The sequence below is a fragment of the Aotus nancymaae genome, unplaced genomic scaffold, assembly GCF_030222135.1.
Source record: "Aotus nancymaae isolate 86718 unplaced genomic scaffold, 86718_ANA_hifiasm-v0.15.2.pri h1tg000008l, whole genome shotgun sequence".
In the NCBI taxonomy this organism is placed as follows: Eukaryota; Metazoa; Chordata; class Mammalia; order Primates; family Aotidae; genus Aotus; species Aotus nancymaae.
This window is the reverse complement of record NW_026988419.1, coordinates 1,854,616-1,876,033: the sequence shown is the minus strand read 5'-3', so window position 1 is coordinate 1,876,033 and position 21,418 is coordinate 1,854,616. Positions and strand designations below refer to the sequence as shown.

General features: G+C 38.9%; 1 protein-coding gene across 6 annotated transcripts in view; it reads left to right on the top strand.

Annotated features, from left to right (window-relative positions):
* The window catches only part of GIGYF2 (GRB10 interacting GYF protein 2), a 156,244-nt gene that overhangs the window by 38,790 nt on the left and 96,036 nt on the right, over positions 1-21,418 (top strand). For all 6 annotated transcript variants that reach the window (XM_012434097.2, XM_012434100.2, XM_012434099.2 and 3 more), the window contains 3 exons: positions 11,233-11,362; positions 12,605-12,700; positions 19,633-19,744. In XM_012434097.2, coding sequence (XP_012289520.2) covers positions 11,233-11,362; positions 12,605-12,700; positions 19,633-19,744 — 338 coding nt within the window. The remainder of the gene's footprint in view (positions 1-11,232; positions 11,363-12,604; positions 12,701-19,632; positions 19,745-21,418) is intronic.

Below are 21,418 nucleotides of genomic sequence, written 5' to 3'. Positions count from 1 at the left end.
AACTCCCGAGTAACTGGGATTACAGGCACACACCACCACACCTGGCTAATTTTTTGTATTTTTAGTTAAGACGAGGTTTCATTATGTTGTTCAAACTGGTCTCGAACTCCTGACCTCATGATCCGCCCGCCTCAGCCTTCCAAAGTGCTGGGATTACAAGTGTGAGCCACCACACCCAGCTAAGGTCATCTCATTCTAAATAACATGTAATATTGAGCATCTTCCAATAGTATCTTACACATCCTCCTTTTTATTGATACTCTGAAGTTTTATTTGATGGTATTTCACTTGATAGGTTCAGTGTTTTGTACAAAATTTGAATTAAGGTAGCTTTAAACAGAGGGCCATCACCATTTCCATTCTTAAACAGTAGCCTCACCTAATTGTACATCTGTTACCTTGCATACATTAGAGCTTAGGAGCATTCCCCTAGTCATCTGAAATGCTGACGAACTGAGGAGTGAAGGTGTTAAGTAGGCATAATGCCCTATTTGTATCATCTGTTAAAATTCCTTCTGGCAAAGGGAGATTATGCAGCCCTTAAGTAACCCAGGTAATCTTGAGCTGGAAGGTTGCAGCATGAGTAGAGAGTACTACCTTATTTTTCTTCATGTAACATTACATTTTTTTATGAAACTTGAGGTAAAGAGCTGTGCCCAGGGTACTTGAGAATCAAGATTTAGATAGATGACATTGAACCAGTGTGCAGTTAACTCTAAATGAGACAGAAACACTTAGTGATACTGTGTTTACTACGGTCATCATTTTTGTGAATAATGTAAAACATAATATTCAATAAAGGATGCTTAAAATGAAGCGTAAAGATGAGAGAGCACTGAAAATTTCGGTAGGGACAGACCATGAATGGCTGTACGCTTTAACTTTTTTTTCTTTCCTATCTCGGATGGAGTTAGTTTCGCTGTTGCCCAGGCTGGATTGCAGTGGTGCGATTTCAGCTCACTGCAACTTCCACCTCCTGGGTTCAAGCAGTTCTCCTGCCTCTGCCTCCTGAGTAGCTGGGATTATAGTCACCCACCACCATGCCTGGCTAATTTTTGTATTTTTAGTAGAGACAGGGTTTCACCATGTTGGCAAGGCTGGTCTTGAACTCCTGACCTCAGGTGATCCCCCTGCCTCTGCCTCCCAAAGTGCTGGGAGCACAGGCATGAGCCACCTCGCCCTGCCAAGGCTTCAACTTTTTAAGGTCCGTGGAATCATTAGGTCTTAGATTATTTTTGTACTTATAATAAAAAAGTATATTGCATTATTGTCTAAACAGTTTAAAAGATTATGATACCTTTAATGCCAAGTATATCTTTTCTAGATATAAAGCAATAGTGTCTTTCTTTGCTTTCATTTCTTCAAATGCTACCACCTTAGACCTTTCCTGACAGTATATAACTCTCCACCCCTTATTCCCTCTCTTCCTTGCTTAATTTTTCTTCATGTTTTATATCAAAATGTAACATGCCACATATTTTACACATTTATTTTATTATTTATATCCTATCTTCCAACCCCTACTAGACTGTGAGCTCCATTGAGAGCAGGTACTTTGATGTAGATCTTTGTACAGTTTACTGCTGTATGTCCAGTGCCTGGCACATAGGTACTGAATAAATATTTATTAAATGGATGAGTGAATTGTTCGAAAGTAGTTTTTAATGTTTTGCTATAAATGATATGTATATATATCCTTGAACAATTTTGTTTCTATCACTGATTAGTTTGATTAATTTATTCAAAGTGAAGTTATTAAATCAAAAGTTTTACTTTTAAGGCTTTGGATGATACGTGGACAGTTTGGCCACCTGAAGGATTGTGTGAATTTAATTCTCATCTCCTGTGTGTTTATGCTTGACAAAACACTAAGCACTGTCTTGGTAATACTTTTTTTTGGTGCTAAATTCCTTAGATTTAGGTCATTTAGAGTTTTTGGTTGTTAGTCTTCAGTAACAAAATAAACCCACTCATTCCAGAAAATCTGGAGGAAACCGTATAAGAGGAAAAAGAAAAGGGTTTGGCGTGGGCCGGGCACGGTGGCTCACGCTTGTAATCCCAGCACTTTAGGAGGCTGAGGCAGGTGAATCACCTGAGGTCAGGAGTTCGAGACCAGCCTCGCCAACATGGTGAAACTCCGTCTCTACTAAAAATACAAAGTTAGCTGGGTGTGGTGGCACATGCCTGTAATCCCTGCTACTTAGAAGGCTGAGACAGGAGAATCGTTTGAACCTGGGAGGCGGAGGTTGCAGTGAGCCAAAATTGCACCATTGCACTCCATCCTGGGCAACGAGACTGGGCAACAAGAGCGAAACTCCTCGGAAAAAGAAAGAAAGTGAAAAGGATTAGGCATGGTGGCTGGCCCCAGGCTCCCAGCACTTTGGGAGGCAGAGGCGTGAGGATCACTTGAGCCCAGGAGTTCGAGACAAGCCTAGGCAACACAGTGAGACACCGTTCTCTACAAAAAATAAAAACAATTAGTCAGGCATAGTGGTGCTTATGTTTGGTGTCAGCTACTTGGGAGGCTGAAGTGAGAGCATTGCTTGAGCCTGGGAGAGTGAGGCTGCCATAATTGTGCCACTGCAGTCCAGCCTGGGTGATAGAGCAAGACCCTGTCTCCAAAAAAGGAAAAGAAAACAAAAAGACCACCAAAGGGAAAGATCTAAGTTACCCTAATCCTACCACCCGAAGTAGCTTTAATTGGGTTTGTATCCTATTTGCAAACGTATCTTCAAGACATTTAAAAAACAAGTATTTTGGCCAAGTGCGATGGCACATGCCTGTAATCCCAGCAGTTTGGGAGGAAGAGGCGGGTGGATCACTTGAGGTCAAGAGTTCGAGATCAGCCTAGCCAACATGGTAAAACCCCATCTCTACTAAAAAATATTACAAAAATTAGCTAGGTGAGGTGGTATGCACCTGTAATCCCAGCTACTTGGGAGGCTGAGGCAGGAGAATTGCTTGAACCCGGGAGGCGGAGGTTGCAATGAGTTGAGGTCGTGTCACTGCACTCCAGCCTGGACCACAGTGAGACTTCGTCTTAAGCAAACAAATATTTGGTGATTTAAAAAACTTTTGAGGGTAAAAATCTATTCAAGTGTGGTGGCTTGTACATGTAGTCCCAGCTATTGAGGAGGCTGAGGCTGGAGGATTGCTTGGGCCTAGGAATTTGAGACCAACCTGGGCAACATAGTGAGACCCTGTCTTAAAAAAAAAAAAAGACTACTTAGATAAGTTTATATAAGGACTTTATTATAGGGAGAATAATTATAGACAGTTGCCTGGCTTTCTGGGAAAAGAGCCAAGAAAGCTCCTTTGGGATTTCCTCTATCTCATCTCCACGGTCTTAAGGAAGTTTTCCCAGGTCTTTCCTTGCAAAGTTGAGGGAAGTACTTGTTTTCTTGCCCAAAGCATTTTACTTACACATTTGTTAAAATAGTTATGGCTTTGTAGTATATCTGTATATGTATTTACGCTTTGCTCAAGAAGAGCTAATTCCGTTGAGAAACGCACTGTATTTCTCTCTTTTGGTAAGCCCATTGTTTAGCTTAGTGTATGGGACATTGGCATTAATATTTAGTTAACTAGTTAATAAATGAATGTTGATGAAGGAATTAGGGTCTTACGGGGCGGATAAGAGAACACAAACCTGAGATTTTGCTACGTTACTGTCAATAATTGTGGAATTAAGCAAAAAATGAGAGAAGTTCTGGAGGACTAGATGTGTTAATGTTCCCAGTTTTCAAAAAGGGTAAAACGCTTCTATGTGAACTGAAGGAGTAGTAAATTAGATGTTATTGAAGGGAGTATTTTAGAAGAGAATGTTTATTCAGAAAACATTTTATCAAATGCTTGCGGTTTTATGTCTTGGGTTAGGTGCTCAGGCAGTAAGGATAAAAATACATGATACCTGCTTTTGAATTTAATGGGGAAGCTGACAGGAAATAATTTCACTATGTCATAATGCTGTAAAGGAATTATAATGCAAGCACAGGATATTCAGTTGCCTATTTGACTTTTCCTCTTAGATGTCTTATAAGCATCTCATACTCCATACTTTTCCAAAACTGATCTCACCAGTTTTGCCTTTATTTCATTTGAATACCATATGTGTCTGTTTGCACAAGGTAGAAGTCTCAGAGTTACTGTTGATAATTCCTTTTACTTCTCTGTCCCTATATCCAGTCTGTCACAACATCATGTCAATTCTGTTTCTACAATATCTCTGCAATCCTCACTTCTTTGAATCTCTACTGCTGTCACCTTAGTGAAAGTCACCACCATCTCTGACATAAACTTTTGTAGCAGTGGCCTACCGATGTTTCCTGGCTTCCGTTTTTATTTGTCATCTAATTGTTTTCCGCAGAGCAGCCAGAGTAATCATAAAAAGTAAATTAGTAAAGACTTCTCTAAAATCCTTCAATATGTGTATGTCCACTTATGTGACTTTATTATTTTCGTCCACTAGCCTCTTAGTTTCATGAAGGCTGGACAGGAACTTGTGTTTAACAAGGCCTTAAAGATCTCGAATTATCTTCTTTCCACCCTTTCCTCCCAACTCTCTTTCCAACTCTCTATCCTCATTCTTCCTTTCTCCTTCCCACTTAACCTCCCTTCTCCCCAGCACCTCCCTCTACCCTGTTGGTGGAAAAGATTAGGAAGACTATTTCTGATAGCAGAAAGGACATGTGTGAAGATAAGAAGGCAAGGAACTGATTTAAGAGAGGAACTTCATGATGCATAATGTTTACCTTTATTATAATGTGAAGTGTGGGAGAGAGAGATGAGCTTGGAGGCAGCCCTTCTGTGTTGACAAGGCTTGGATTTTATTGGTCATTGTGTGCCAGTGAAAAAAGAATTGGTGCTGGGTGCAGTAGCTCACCCCTGTAATCCCAGCACTGGGAGGCTGACATGGGTGGATCACCTGAGGTCAGAAGTTCAAGACCAGCCTAACCAATATGGCAAAACTCCATCTCTACTAAAAATACAAAAATTGGCTGGCTGTGGTGGCGTGTGCCTGTGATCCCAGCTATTTGGGAAGTTGAGACAGGAGAATGGCTTGAACCCGGGAGGTGGAGGTTGCAGTGAGCTGAGATTGTGCCATTGCACTCCAGTCCAGCCTGTGTAACAGAGTGAGACTCTGTCTCAAAGAGAGAAAAAGAAAGAATTCATAGTAACATAGGGGAATAAGACTAGTAAGATCATTTAGGATGCTGTTGCAGCAATCCAGGCAGGAAATTGAAGTGTGTGAACAAGATTTAGGTTAGTTGGATCAGGAGAAGACTTGAGAGATTCAGAATTTAAAACTAGTAGGACATGGTAATTGGGTCTAAGAGATGGTTGAAGGTGAGCAGTAAAGGATGAATCCCAGATTTTTAATCCAGTGGCTGATTAGATTGGGATGTCCTTAACTGTGTTTGAGAGTATGGGCAGTGAAGGGGTTGGGAAGAATAAACTGATGAGTAGAGTTAGGGTTTTGGGCATATTGAACTTTTGGACTTTACATGGTAGTGTATGAAAACATGGGCTTTACATGGTTGTGTATGAAAACCTGACTATAGGAGAGGTCACAGCTGGACTTGAGAATAGCAAGCTTACACAGAAGTGCTTTTTGACTCCCACCTCTTCATACATTGTTTATTGACTATCCAAATTGCTTTCATAAGGTGAAGTTTGGATTTTGGACAACACTTAACAAGCAAAGATTTTGGGAGTATCATGGGGTGTTGGGGGGCCTGCTGCTGCCACTTACTTAATACCCATTTAGAGTTGGGCCTACTTTATTAAACAGATCTCAGTATAGGCCAGGAAGATGAAGGTGTTAATTTACAGAAAATTTTCCCTTGGATTTGGCAGTGTTGAGGTTGTTGATGAGCAAACAGCGCAGGAGCCAGTGGAGTGGTAGAAGAAGCTAGGTACACTACACTGGGTTTGGAGGTGACTGAGAAGTGAGGAAGTAGAGATGTTTTTAGATGAAGAGGAAAGATGAACAGTGCATAGCTAGAAGGGGGATGCTGCATAAACGTTTTAAACAGCCAGCCGGGCATGGTGGCTCAACTAATCCCAGCATTTTGGGATGCTGAGGTGGACAGATCACCTGAGGTCAGGAGTTCGAGACCAGTCTAACTAACATGGTGAAACCCCATCTCTACTAAAAATACAAAAATTAGCTAGGTGTAGGGGTGGGCACCTGTAATTCCAGCTGCTTGAACCCAGGAGGTGGAGGTTGCAGTGAGCCGAGATCATGCCATTGCACTCCAGCCTGGGCAACAGAGCAAGACTTCATCTCAAAAAAAAAAAAAAGTTTTAAACAAATCCAGAGATAGGTTTAGAGACAGAGGAACGCACATAGGGATTAAATTTCTAGAAGAGAGGGTTGCATGGAGGAGATAAAGATTATTGGTGAATTTTTTTAACTTTTAGGTTCGGGGGTACATGTGAAGGTTATATAGGTAAACTTGCATCATGGGGGTTTGTTGTACAGATTATTTCATCTCCCTAGTATTATGCCTAGTACCCAGTAGTTTTTTCTGCTCCTCTTTCTCCTCTTGCCTCCCACCCTCAAGTAGACCCCAGTGTCTGTCATTCCCTTCTTTGTGTTCATGAGTTCTGGGGTTTTTAGTGAAGAATAGTACCCAATTATGTTTTAACTTTTCCAAGTATCTGTAGGTGAACAGGGACTTGGAATAGAATGTGTTGATTATTGACTCAGTACAGCCATTATCCTAATTCAGGCAACCATCTTTTAGTTTGAGTTACTGCCAGTTTGCTTCAGTTTCTTTTCATAGTACCTGAAGGAATCTCTCATTGTATTATTGTGTTATTTTTATATTTTTTAATTTTTTGGAGATAGAGTCTCACTCTCACCCAGGCTAGATGCAGTGATGAGAGTGCTGAGATTACAGGTGTGAACCACCATGCCTGGCCTTTGTGTTACTCTTTTTTTTTTTTGAGATGGAGAGTTGCTCTGTCATACAGGCTGGAGTACAGTGGTACAATTTTGTCTCACTGCAACCTCCGCCTCCTGGGTTCAAGCGATTCTTGAGCCTCAGCCCTCCAAGTAGCTGGGACTGCAGGTGTGTTCTACCACACCTGGCTAATTTTGTATTTTTAGTAGAGATGGGGTTTCACCATGTTGACCAAGCTGGTCTCAAACTCCTGACCTCAAGTAATCCACCGGCCTTGGCCTCCAAAAGTGCTGGGTTTACAGGCATGAGCCACTGCACCCGGCCCGTGTTACTTTTAATAGGTCTGGTGACTTTAAGAAATGTTTAGTCTTAGACATTGGAAAATCCTTGGAGATCCAGTGGGAAGGGACAGGGTGGTGAATAGATGTGAAATCTTATCGTGAGCAGCAATTGAAAGAAATTAGGAATGTTAGGCCCTGGGAAGGAGTCTTTGTGGAGGCATGGTGATTATTTGTCAATATTAGAATAATTTTCATTTGAAAGAGTGCTTAGATGTATACTCCACTGGTAGAAACTACTGGAAAATGTATTGGTTTGGTGTTAAGGGAGATATTTTAAAAACAATTTCTAATAAAATATATGTATATTTTAAACTGTGGCTATTTTATTTTATTTATTATTATTATTTTTTGAGATGGAGTTTTGCTCTTGTTACCCAGGCTGGAGTGCAATGGCGCGATCTCGGCTCACCGCAACCTCTGCCTCCTGGGTTCAAGCAATTCTCCTGCCTCAGCCTCCCGAGTAGCTGGGACTACAGGTGCACGCCACCATGCCCAGCTAATTTTTTTGTAGTTTTAGTAGAGATGGGGTTTCACCATGTTGACCAGAATGGTCTTGATCTCTTGACCTTGTGATTCACCCGCCTTGGCCTCCCAAAGTGCTGGGATTACAAGTGTGAGCCACTGCACCCGGCCTACTGTGGCTATTTTTAATAGAATTTTGAGATCTAATGGTTGGTAAGATTGTGGTATTTTTTTTTTTCTTGAGACAGGGTCTTGCTTTGTCACCTAGGCTGGAGTGCAGTGGCTGTTTACTGCAGCCTTGAACTCCCAGGCTCAAGCAATCCTCCCACCTCAGCCTCATGAGTAGCTGGGACCACAGGCATGAGCCACCATACCCGGCTAATTTTTGTATTTTTTTGTCAAGATGGGGTTTCATCATGTTGCCCAGGCTGGTCTTGAACTCTTGCACTGAAGTGATCCACCCTCCTTAGCTTCCCAAAGTGTTGGGATTACAGGTGTGAGCTACTGCATCTGGTCAGTTGTGGTCTTTTTAGTCATAAAAACCTAGGTTTGAATCTTTGTTGTGCTGTCTGTGACTGTGGGCAAGTTATTTAACCCTTCAGCTTTATTATTATCTGTTATGCTGGGGTTGTTGTGAAGCTTAAATTTGGTTAAATGAGCTAATTCATATGTAAAATTTTCAGCTTCATTATTCAGTGGATATTCTACTTCTTCAGTAGAGAGGGCAACTTTACAGGACTCTAATAGAAAGCAGATTCTTGGAAGGTACTGGAGTAGTTCCTTTCTTCTTGGAAGGAATGATTGGACCACTCCTTCGTGTTGTTTTCTTACCTGGTGGTTTAACCTGTTTTATGGGAGTTGAACTAAATGACCTCCAAGCTCAAGAATATTTGGAAAGGAAACAAAGAGTAGCAATGAGCATTCCCAGAACCCAGGTTATGGTATTTCTATAAATGAAAGCGAATCACGGCTCCCTGGAAATGATTGATTTCAGGTCTGTGGCAAGAAAAATTCAAAATGATCCTGGAACATCCTGACATACCAGATAGAAAAGAAGCTGTTAAAGACTGCTAAGGTCATGTCAAAAGGACCCTGGAGCTAACCTTCAAAGATGAGACAATTTGAACACTATTAATAATTGCTGTGAATTGAAATATATTAATAAAATAATGTGTTACTGTTGGAAGGTGCAAGTGAATCTAGTCATCATTTTGAAAACAAATAAGAATTAAGGCCTTTTCCCTCCTTTCCTGTATTAATATCATTCGGTAACTATATCAAGTAGTATAAGAGGGAAATTTCTCTTTGCAGAAATATTCCAAATAATACATAAGGAGGGAATGAGATAATATAATTACTTAAAACCTTAGTGAACTTAGGGATCCAAGCACTGATCATCAGTTACTGCAAGTGTCACAAATACAGCATCACAATGTGTGCCTCTTGATGGAATAATACACCACTGCATATGAAGTATTGCCAAAAAAATAGAACCCAAATTGGTGAAAATCTCAAAATCTCGGTACCCAATCACCAATTTACATGAAAAGCAAAAGACAGAAAAACATTTAATTGTATCATGGATAAAATCAGCAAAACCCAGACTTTAAAAAAATGTTTTGGGTCAGGCATGGTGGCTCATGCCTGTTATCTCAGCACTTTGGGAGGCCAAGGTGGGAGGATTGCTTGAGGCCCAGAGTTTGAGACCAGCTTGGACAACATACAAAATAGAAAAATTAGCTGGGCATAGTGGTATGTACCTGTAGTCCTAGCTGCTCAGGAGGCTAAAGAGTGAGAATCCCTTGAGCCCAGGAGGCTAAGGTTGCAGTGAGTTATGATTGTACCCTGCCCTTTGTTCTGGGTGACAGTGAGACACTGGTGGGGAAAAAAGTTCTTTGAGAAATGACATTTTTAAATATTAATAGATGAAATGCTAAGCCAAAAACTTTTCTTCAAAATAATATCAAAGGAAACTTGGATGAGGTGGTGGAAAGAGGAGGATTGGCCATGGATTGTTGGGGGCTCAGTGATTGGTACATAGGAGTTTGTAATCTGCTTTTTGGTGTATTTATGAAAACACAAAAATTGTCCATAATTTAAAAAAATCCCACCCCAGCAGTCTCACTTTACTAATACATATTTTTTTAAGTATTACTTTCTTCTTGTAAACACATTTTACTGTTTACTATGCGTATGCTATTTTTTTCCTGCCATTTTTAATGTGTACATATTTACTGTGCTTTACTTGGCCTTCATGTTAATATTTAATGTGTCATAATTTAGTAGGTTATTCCCTTTTTTGCTTTGTGAATAAAGCTTAGCAATTTTGGGCACAGATTTCAATGCTTTTATTGAATTTTTTCTTAGGCTAAACTAGAATTAAAGTACCTTGGTCGTCCCTTTCACCCTTGATACCAGCTACTCCTGATGTTCGTTTTTCCACTTGCTGTCCGACACAGTGCTACTGTAGGATCTTACTTGCCATTTTTTGCTGACGTTTTCTTCCCTTTTTCCCCATAAAAATACATTATTTTAAAATTAAAATAGTTCCTTTTTCCCAAATTCTGTTCTTTAGAGGCAACTTTTGTTATCAGCGTGGAGTATATTTTTTGTCTTCTTAGCAGTAAATGTAGTTTTTACTTTCTCTGTACTTTACTGCATTTTCAAATTGTCTACACTGACCATTATTTGCTTTTATTAAAAACACTGTCAAATATTTCAGGCATAGATATATAAATTGTGATAAACATCCATGTATTCATTAGCAAGCTGCAAAAATGAAACATTGCAGATACAGTTAAAACTGCCTTTATAATCTTTCTTTTGCAGATACAACTTTATCCTGAATGTTGTGTTTGTCAATTTCATGTTTGTTTCTGTGCTTTTGCTGCAGTTTGTATGTCTTGAAACAGTATAAACCTATTTTGCAGGTTTATGCATTTTATCTAAAAATTAGTACTATAGACTGTGTTTTTATTTTTCTTTTGTATAGCATACTTTATTAAATATTTTAGCCATTACCAAATTGCCAAATAGATAATTAAATAATTAGTATTATTAGATCATTCTTTGAAGTGATTGTTTCAGTTCATAATACCACAAACACTACTTGAAAGTTTGCCTTGTTTTACATCCTTATTAACACCTGGTATTATCAGACTTACTAAGTTTTATGAATCTAATGAATGTAAGGTAGTATCTCATTTTTGTTTTAATCACATGTGCCTTTTATAATTTGGAAAAATGTGTCCCTTTTTCATTCCCTAAGCTTCCTGGGGACATCGCCATGATGCCTTTTAAGTTAAGGAAGTGCCACATGGTTGTCTAGTTATCTCTCAATAAACTGCCCTCTTAGTGTGCCATGACAAAAGATTGTATTAAAGCTAAAGTCTGATACTTTGAGATAGTAGGACTTCTTTTTGCTCTGCTAAAGAACTAAAATGATGGTTTTTGACAGTGTATAGTTTAAAAAGTCTATAGCACCACAACATTTGACATATTCTCTGTCTTTCCTATTCTAGGCTCCGAGCTCTGTCCAGTGGTGGGAGTATTACCTCCCCTCCTCTTTCTCCAGCATTGCCGAAGTATAAATTAGCAGATTATCGTTATGGCAGAGAAGAAATGTTAGCACTTTTTCTTAAAGACAACAAGGTAAGAAAGTAGGAAAAGAGTTCAAAATTATGAATGAGACTTTGGGATATATACCATGATGTATTGATACATGAAAACTGATGTATTTTACTAATGTATTGACCCATGCCTTTTCTCTCCACCTTACTCTTTCTCTGCTTTGAAGCCTACAGTAGGATCTTCTGAGTGTTATCACACACTATTTTTTAGGCAGCTTCATGGAGACAGGAAATAGCACTTAATGCCTTCTCTAGCTAACTTCCTCTTAACCTCCCTTTCGTGTCTATTTGTATCCTAGTTCAGTGGCTAAGAAATGAAGAATTTCTCCTTTCTCTTTATTGTACCTCTTATCCTACTTTCCAGTTAAAAGTAAGGAACAAGATGAGGAGCACCTTCAACTATTTGAGTTAAATATAAAATTTTTAGTGGAGAGAAAACCTTAAAATGTAATACTACATTTGTGTCACTTAGAAATCATCAAAATTGAAACAGTGTAGACTTTTATTATGACTTTTATCTTACTCACTGAGTGACTAGTGAGAATATATATATATTTTTTCCCAATATACTTTTTTTTTGAGACAGAGTCTCGCTCAGTCACCCAGGCTTGAGTACAGTGGCGTGATCTCGTCTCACTGCAACCTCCACCACCCAGGTTCAGGTGATTCTTGTGCCTCAGCATCCTGAATAGCTGGGATTACAGACATGCACCACCATGCCTGGCTATTTTTTTTTGTATTTTTAGTAGAGATGGGGTTTCACCGTTTTGGCCAGGCTGGTCTTCAACTTCTGGCCTCAAGTGATCTGCCTGCCTTGGCCTCCAAAAGTGCTGAAATTACAGGCATGAGCCACAGTGCTCGGCCTTTAGTGTACTTTGTTTTTCATTGATCAGGAATTTCAAATTTTAATGATGGTTGCTAAGTACAGATACAGTTGCTTATAAAACTCTCTTTATCATCTTCTGCTTTGCATTAAATGTAGAGACTTTTATTCTTCCACTTTGTGCCCTGGAATAGCAGAGGTAGTGCTAAATCCAAAAGTGGCCATTATGTGAGAGGCTGGGGAGTGTTGACCGGGGTTTTTACTGTTGACTGTCAAAATACATAAGGACTGTAGAAGTCAGTTATGGCTGAATAAACATTAATCTGTATTTATAATGATCAACAATAAACAGAAGAGTATTTTCCCTTGGATTTATCTTTTTCTATTTCTTCTTATTGCAGGAATAGCATTAATCTCATAATCATGTGTTTGGTCGTACAGATACCTTCAGACCTTCTGGATAAAGAATTTCTGCCTATCCTCCAGGAGGAACCCCTTCCACCATTGGCCCTTGTACCTTTTACAGAAGAAGAACAGGTTTGTAATTAGCTCTGAGCCCCAGCAAACCCTTGTTCTTTTCCTCCTGAGATATGAAAATAGGAAGTTACTATTTATTCCCTAAGGATTATCCTGCATCCTGATAGCTCTAGTTTCTTCTATTTCGTGGTATGTTGATGCTTTATAGTTGACTGGATTTTGCTATAGTATTTGCAACTTTTGAGAATTTCATAGAAACATTTGTAGGTCCTTAAGGACATTGGGAATCATCCTTTAAAACTTACTCAAGTAGAGGGGAAGAGTGTATTTCCGGGAGGGGAGAAGATCATGTTTGCAGATAAACAGATTTTCAGAAGTAATTCAGAAGTGAATTCTTACTAGTGCATTTTACCGCTAAAGGGAAAATGTGTATCTTCAGCTCCAAATGCACTCAAAAGTCTTCTGTCACCAGTGTGTGTGTGTGTGTGTGTGTGTGTGTGTGTGTGTTTGATGTGAGAAAGTAAAACTTCTGGGCTAGAAAGTAGCAAATTTAGTGTTGTTCCTGTTTACAGTGTACTTTGTCCTGTGCAAAGATGAAAGAGTTTCTGATTTCAAGGAACTTACGATGACTGTAGTAAAAGGGGAAAATAAGTCTTGTTGGAAGTCTTGAATGTTGCTTTATGGGCATCCACATAAGAAGAAGAGAGTCCAGGGAGCCAAAAATACACCTGTTTGACTCTTAGGAAAAGGTAAAGCAAGAAGTAATAAAAAATTTTTTTCCACAAAATCTATGAAATATTAAAATTCTGGGCATTTGAAAGAGAATTTTTCAAGAGGGTTTTAAACTATGAAATGTTTCGAACTATAAAAATATTGGGGCCAGACGCCGTGGCTCACATCTGTAATCCCACTACTTTGGGAGGCCGAGGCAGGTGGATTACCTGAAATCAGGAGTTAAGACCAGCCTGGCCAACATGATGAAACCCAACTCTACTAAAAATACAAAAATTAGCTGAGTGTGGTGACACAGGGCTGTAATCTCAGCTACTCAGGAGGCCGAGGCAGGAGAATTGCTTAAACTGGGGAGACAGAGGTTGCAGTGAGCCGAGATTGCATTACTCCGCTCCAGCCTGGGCAACAGAGTGAGACTCCGTTTAAAAAAAGAAAAAAAGAAAATGTTGGTGTATGTCCTTTGCTTGAATGCCTTCTGTACATTTGGTACAAAAATGCAGAAGTGTGATACACAGAGGAAAGTGCACCTTGGACATGGCTGTAGTCAAAAGTCCTCTGGGCAGATGGGCAAAAACTGAGGCTTAGGAATTAGGGTAAAAAAGAATCTGGCAATTCAACTAATATTTTAACCCTTTACGTGTCCAAAGGAAGCAAATGTTAGCAATTTCTTACGTATTTTTCCAAGTAAATATGGAAATATATTTTCCTCCTTTTAATACAAGTTGCATGGTTCTATACTTCCAATATCAAGTATTTTTATTGAAAGGCTTCCCTGCAGATTTGGAAACAGTTTTTTCCATCGTTTTAGTATGCATTTCTTTGCCTGTAGCAGTAAACAGTTGTTTTTCAGATGTTTATTCATCATTTATATTTCTGTTAATTTTTTTCTTGCCTTTGCGAATTTTTCTTTAGGGATATTAATCTTTTTCTTGTTGATTTATGCTATTTATATGAGCTGTGTGTGTGTTTATTTTTTGTTTACTTATTTAGTTTTTATTTTTTGAGATAGGGTCTCACTCTGTCACCCAGACTGGAGTACAGTGGTGTGATCATAGCTCACTGCAACCTTGAACTGCTGGGCTCAGGGGATTCTCCTGCCTCAGCCTCCTGTATAGCTGGGACTACAGGTGCATGCCACCAGACTTGGCTAATTTTGTTTTTTGTGGAGACAGGATCTTGCTCTGTTATCTAAGTAAGCTGGTGTTGAACTCCTGGCCTCAAGCGATTCTCCTGCCTTAACCTCTCAAAGTGCTGGGCTTATTGGTGTGAGCCACCGTGCCTGGACTGGCTCCTTATATTTTAAGATCATTGACCATAGATGTACCCAGTAAGTTTTCTAAATTTTAAAATTGCTTTTATGATTTTGTGTATTTCTTTTTAAGACAGTCTTGCTCAGTCACCCAGGCTGTAGTGAAGTGTCACAGTTTTGGCTCACTGCAACTTCTGCCTCCTGGGTTCAAGGGATTCTTGTGTCTCAGCCTCCCAAGTTGCTGGGATTACAGGCGTATACCACCACGCCTGGCTAGTTTTTGTATTTTTAGTAGAGATAGGATTTCACCATGTTGGTCAGGCTGCTCTCAAGCTCCCGAGCTCAAGTGGATCCTCTCCCCTTGGCCTCCCAAAGTCCTGGGATTACAGGCGTGAGGCACCATGCCTGGCCACATTACAATTTTAAATACAAAAGCTAACTTTATAAGGTTCATATACCAGTTTTATTCTTTTGTGATTATTCTTTTAATTTTTAGCTATTTATGTATTTAAAAATTCCTTTTTATGTTTCTTGAAATGATTTCATAGATTTCTTAGAGACTAAATGTATCAGAAGAGGATGACATGCTACTAGTTACCAAAATGTGGTAGACTTTTAATCAACAGAATGAATAATTGAATTACCCAGAAATGTCTTGTAAGATTGTAAAGAAATTAGTGTGTAGTAAGGACACAAATCATTTAGAAAATCAAAAATTATTTTGCAAATGTTGCTTGGGATCTGTTGGTTAATTGCAGTTAACCAGTAATAGTTGGTTAACAGTTTAGAGAAGAGTAAAATTAGGTTTGCAGTACACACCAAAATTAGTTCCAGAACAACTAAAGGAGTATGTTTAATTTTTTTTTTTTTTTTTTTGAGATGGAGTTTCGCTCTTGTTGCCCAGGCTGGAGTGCAGTGGCGTGATCTTGGCTCACCGCAACCTCCGCCTCCTGGGTTCAAGCTATTCTCCCTCAGCCTCCTGAGTAGCTGGGATTACAGGCATGTGCCACCATACTCGGCTAATTTTGTATTTTTAGTAGAGATGGGGTTTGTCCATGTTGGTCAGGCCGGTCTCGAACTCCTGATCTCAGGTGATCTGCCTGCCTCGGCTTCCCAAAGTGCTGAGATTACAGTCGTGAGCCACTGCACCTGGCCCTGATTTTGTGCTTAGGATGGAAATGTTTATCTTAAGGTCTGTATTCTGTGATCACAGGAGCTTGATGCAAGGATTGGGAAGTTTTCACTGTAGCCACAGAAGATCATCAGGTCCATTTTTGAAGGCATTTAAAATGCACCATATGGAATTTCCTGATGCGTATTTAATAGCCTGTGTCATTTACCAAATATGTTGGAGTAGGACGGTGCTTAAAGCTGGCAAACAATTCATAAAAAATTTTATGTTTGTCCTTTGAATGATCAAGTACCCCTTCAGAAATTAGTATTGACTAGATCTTCCTAGAGTAGTTTTGTATACTTTTTATTTGGTACTCCTAGGGAGGTGAATACTTCAATAACTTAAAGCAGGCTTCTTGCTGCATGTCTTGTTTCCTGAAGTTACCTGAAATAGGTATCTTTTTTTTTTTTTTTCTTTTTTGAGACAGTGTTTTGCTCTTGTTGCCCAGGCTGGAGTGCAATGGTCATGATCTTGGTTCACCACAACCCCCTCCTCCCGGGTTCAAGCAATTCTCCTGCCTCAGTCTCCAGAGTAGCTGGGATTACAGGCATGCACCACCACACCCGGCTAATTTTTGTATTTTTAGTAGAGACAGGATTTCTCCATGTTGGTCAGGCTGATCTCAAACTCCTGACCACAGGTGATCTGCCTGCCTTGGCCTCCCAAAGTGCTGGGATTACAGGCATGAACTACCACGCCCAGCCCCGAAATAGGTATCTTTAAAGTGTATTGGCATACTTATTCTCCCTTTCCCTCTGTGTATCTATGTATCAAATATAGTGAGGACAAAAATGCATTACATCTGGAATTTAGGTAGCTCTTAAAAGATGGGTGTATTTTATTTACTTGACATCAAAGAAATTACTTCATTTATTCATTCTTGAATAGATAATACATGTATATATACCTAACAAAACTCAAAGAACACATAAAGAAAAGCAAGTCTGTGACTCACCCAAACTCTGCTGCCTGTTACTCTTCCTCAGAAGTAACCACTATTTCCATTTTCTTGTATTCCCTTCCAGGGATGTTTATGGTGCCTACAAGTATCTGTATATTCTTTTAAACACATTTCTCTCTCTCTCTCAAACACACACACACACACACACACACACACACACACGCGGTAGCATGCTGTGCACACAGTTCTACACTTCAGGTTTTTTTTTTTTTTTTGACAAAGTTTTGCTCTATTGCCCAGGCTAAAGTGCAGTGGTGCTATCTTGACTCAGTGCAACCTCTGCCTCTCAGGTTCAAGTAATTCTTCTGCCTCAGCCTCCCAAGTAGTTGGGACTACAGGCGCCCTGCCACCACGCCTGGCTAATTTTTGTATGTTTAGTAGAGACAGGGTTTCTCCATGTTGGCCAGGCTGGCCTCAAACTCCTGACCTCAAGTGATCTGCCTGCCTGGGCCTCCCAAACTGATGGGATTACAGGTGTGTGCCACCATGCTCAGCTATTTTTTGTAATTTTAGTAGAGATGGGGTTTTGCCGTGTTGGCCAGGCTGGTCTTGAACTCCTGGCCTCAAGTGATCCACCTGACTTGACCTCCCAAAGTTCTGGGATTACAGGCATGAGCCACTGTGCCTGGCACTTTACAGTTTTTACCTAAGCATCTAAGAGATAATGGCATACTTACTTAGTTTTTATCATGTATCAGACACTGTTCTAAGCACTTAACATTTAATGTGTTGAGTGCTTGCAGTGACCTGTGAGGTAGATAAAAATATTCCTGTCTACATTATATAGATGAGGAAAATGAGTCACAGAGAAATTGAGTATAGGGGCCAGAATTCAGTCCCAGGCAGTTTGGCCTCTCCATGTTCCTGATTACAGGTATGCTCCATGTCCCTGTATATTAGGTTGACCATAGGACATTGCAGTTTTTGTTACCATATGATTCTGCCTAAGAAATAGAGGTTTCATTTTTTTTTTTTATCAGCAGTACAGAATTTTATGGGTAGGGGACCATGATTTTTAAATTAGCCTTTATTGACTGATACATAGATGACCTCCATATTTTGCTTTTGTAAGCTACTATAGTTAATGATCTTCTATTTATGTTAGTTTTTACATGGGTAAGAAGTAGAAGTGTTGTGTCGAAGGGGACGGGCATTTAAATAATTTTTAGAAATTGCCTTCTAGAGAGATTATGCTAGTTTATACTTTCATCAGCAATGTATGAGAGTGTGTGAAAATACATGAGTGTGTCCCCACATGTACAAATGGGTGCATTGAGTTTTATATGTGATGGTTTGGTTAATAGGCATTCAACTACATGGGATCCTAGCATACATAATGCAGTTAGCTCTGACCTTGATTATTTCAATATTCAAATATATTAATCTGGATTTTGGGACCTCATACTGTCGTTTAATTATAATAATACCCAGAGGCATTATTCAGTACCCCACTGCCTACTCTGTGCTAAAAGGTAAGTTAATATATATGTTTCAGTCAGTTTTCTTTTTTATTAAGTACATTTTATTATAGTTTGAAATAGAAATATAATTTTTGAGTTTGTTGTCTTTCTCTTATTTTTAGTTGATAATTTTATCTTGTCTTTAGTTTTGAAGTTACTTGATTATATGATTATATACCTATAAACCCAAAGAAAATCTTTTATTTTTATGTTTTTATTTATTTATTTATTTATTTTTAGAGATGGGGGTTTACCATATCGGCCAGGCTGGTATCAAACTCCTGACCTTGTGATCTGCCCACCTCAGCCTCCCAAAGTGCTGGGATTACAGGTGTGAGCCACTGTACCCAGCCAGAAAATCTTATTTACGCTGATAAAGTTTATAAAACTTACTTGAACAAATTGTTTTGAATAAAATTCTGGGGAAAAAAAAAAAGCAACTAGGAGAACATGGCCTGTTTATTACAACAAATTTAATAATGAAAATAGAAGTTTTTTTTAACAATTAGATTTTCACTTCTTCAACAGAAGGTGGTATAGACATCATTTCAGTTGATTTTGAATCAAGTCAGTGGAAACCACTTTGGACTAAAATATTGTTTCTTTGGATTAAAATATTAGTTGAATTGCAGGATTCTTTTTTACCTTATTTCTTAAGCCTAAGGTTTTCCCTCTGCCAGGAGGGCCCTTGGCTACAGCCATGCCAAAAATGAAGTCACTATCTCTTTGTACTTGACCCTCTTCTAGATTGGCTATGATGCAAATGTAAGTTAATAACTGAGTGATTGGATTTTACTTTATTAAGCTTTCCCTTCCTCTTCCCATTAATGTGTTATTTAGATGGTTGCTCTTATTTAGATCCTTGGCCCTTTCCCATTCACTTCTGATTCCTGTCATTCTGTTAAATACTACTTGGAGTTGCTAATTCACATTGATGTGCTGAATGAGGCAAAAAAGATCATTTTCTTTTCTCATACTACCCTCGCATCAGACCTTTTGGTAACTCCCTTTCGTTTCCACCTTTCACCAGTTAAAAGACTTACAGGACCCTTTCAAGCCAGATCTTTTTTGTAAAATTTTCTGTATTTATTCTGTTATGTATTTTCCCTGTCTAATTCTGGATATATAGAGCACTTAGTTTGTTTGCTTATTATTTCCTCACCAAATCTAGCATAGTATAAGACATTGGTTGTCAGTTTTGTTGATTTGAAATGTTAATTTGCAGTTGTCAGGTAAAATCAGGTTTTGGATCATCTCGTATGTTGTGTAATTACAGTTTTCCATTGCTAGTAGTAATTAGATGCCATTTTATAGATGCATTGGAAATGTGGGCAGAAGCAACATGTCATTTTATCTGTTTCATCCATTTTTTTCTTTGTTTTTTTCCTTTTTCTCCTTTTTTTTTTTTTTTGGCAGAGAAACTTCTCCATGTCGGTAAATAGTGCCGCTGTCCTGCGATTGACAGGACGAGGAGGAGGAGGAACAGTGGTGGGGGCTCCTAGAGGTCGAAGTTCTTCAAGAGGGCGAGGTGAGCTTTCATGTGAAAAAAGTCTGGAGGAGGAGGATAGAGAACAAACTTTTTGAAATATTTTAATGCCTGATTTAATAAAAGCTGTTCTTTGACGTTAACTGCATACTAAAAGCTTTAGTAAACACTGCCTCATCAGTACTAGGACCTGTAGGGGTAGAACAAAAGATAATTCTGCCACATTCATTTATTTAACCTGTAGTTTTACAGATTTAAGTCTTGGAAAAATAGTTTTTATTTTGATATTACTTGTTTTCTTTGATACCTGCTCCCTATTTTGGGTTCGTTGGTTCTCTCATATATGAGGACATTCTTAATATTTGTAATGTAAACATTTGCTTAAGCATTTAGCTCTTATGTTGACTAAGTCATAACAGTGGTCTAAATGTACCTTGTAATTTTCTCTAAGAGATGCCTTAGAAATGGAAGAATTGGGTGTCTGCAATGAGAGAGACCATTGTCTCTGCATATCATACCACCAAGATTGGCATGATCATGAGTATAGAGTATTTAAATTTTTTAGAAATAGAGCAATTTATCTCAGTCTTGATAGAAAATGCATGTGCATTCCTGAGAGTAGATTTCTTTTAGTAGTCCACTCAGAATGTGAGAATCCAGGTGCAAAGTGTCTGATTAAAACTCTTCACTTGTTATGCTAGGTACTGTTACCTAGTTGTGTGGGTTTTTTTTGTTTGTTTGTTTTTTAAACCTGAGGAGATGATAGACTAATCTGTAAAACTTAAAAGAAATACCTGTGCAACAGAATTTTGGGTGGTGGGATCTAGGCATGTGTGGGATTCAGAAGCTTACAGGCAATTCAGATTCATACACTGAGTTAGGTTACATTGGTCCAGAATTTGAGATCCATGCAACTTGGTAGCATGGTGGTGGTTTCAAGTTGGGACATACCACTCATGGCTCTGGCCTGCTACTTAGGCATTTCCTGTGTTTTTCTGCTGTGGTTTGGTGGTGAGGAGAGCTTGTACTTGGGTAGCTTTGCCTCCAGTGCTTTTCATGGCAAGCCAGGGAGAGATCTTCTTGAAGAAGTGTGAATCACACCGACTTTGTGTGCTGCAAATACCAACCAATCTCTAAACAGTCTGCCCCCTTAATTACTTAATTGAGAAACAAGTGAATGATTGATGAATTTCTCCTTGCTTTTTGGTTTCTTTGAAATGAAGGGTTATCACATAGGATAGAAAGCTTACATTTGAAATTGAATTAGGCTATGTAAAAAAGATGTTGTGACATATGTAAGAAATAGTGACTTTATTAACATATTAATTTTGAAGAATGGCATGAAACTAGTCAAACGACTGAATTGATTTTGTGTGAAAAGTACTTTTAACATTATCTCAACCACCCGTGATTCTTTTTAATGTTCTCCATAGGTTATTTTCTAAAACAAGGTTGTAATTATAATCTGTGGTTTTGTGTTTTCCACTCATTACTTAATTTTAACTTGCTGGTTAAATAATGATTATTGTGGCTTTTCTTTGTATAGGCAGAGCTAACCTTAGATGATTATCTTGGCTGTTTGCAACTTGAGGAAACTTTGATGTGGAAACTGACTGATTTCTCGACTGCTAAATATCATGAACTAGTAAAATTTAAATAAACTAAATAGGTGGTGAAAACAACATGAAACTGTCATCTTCCTATTTGGTTAGGTTG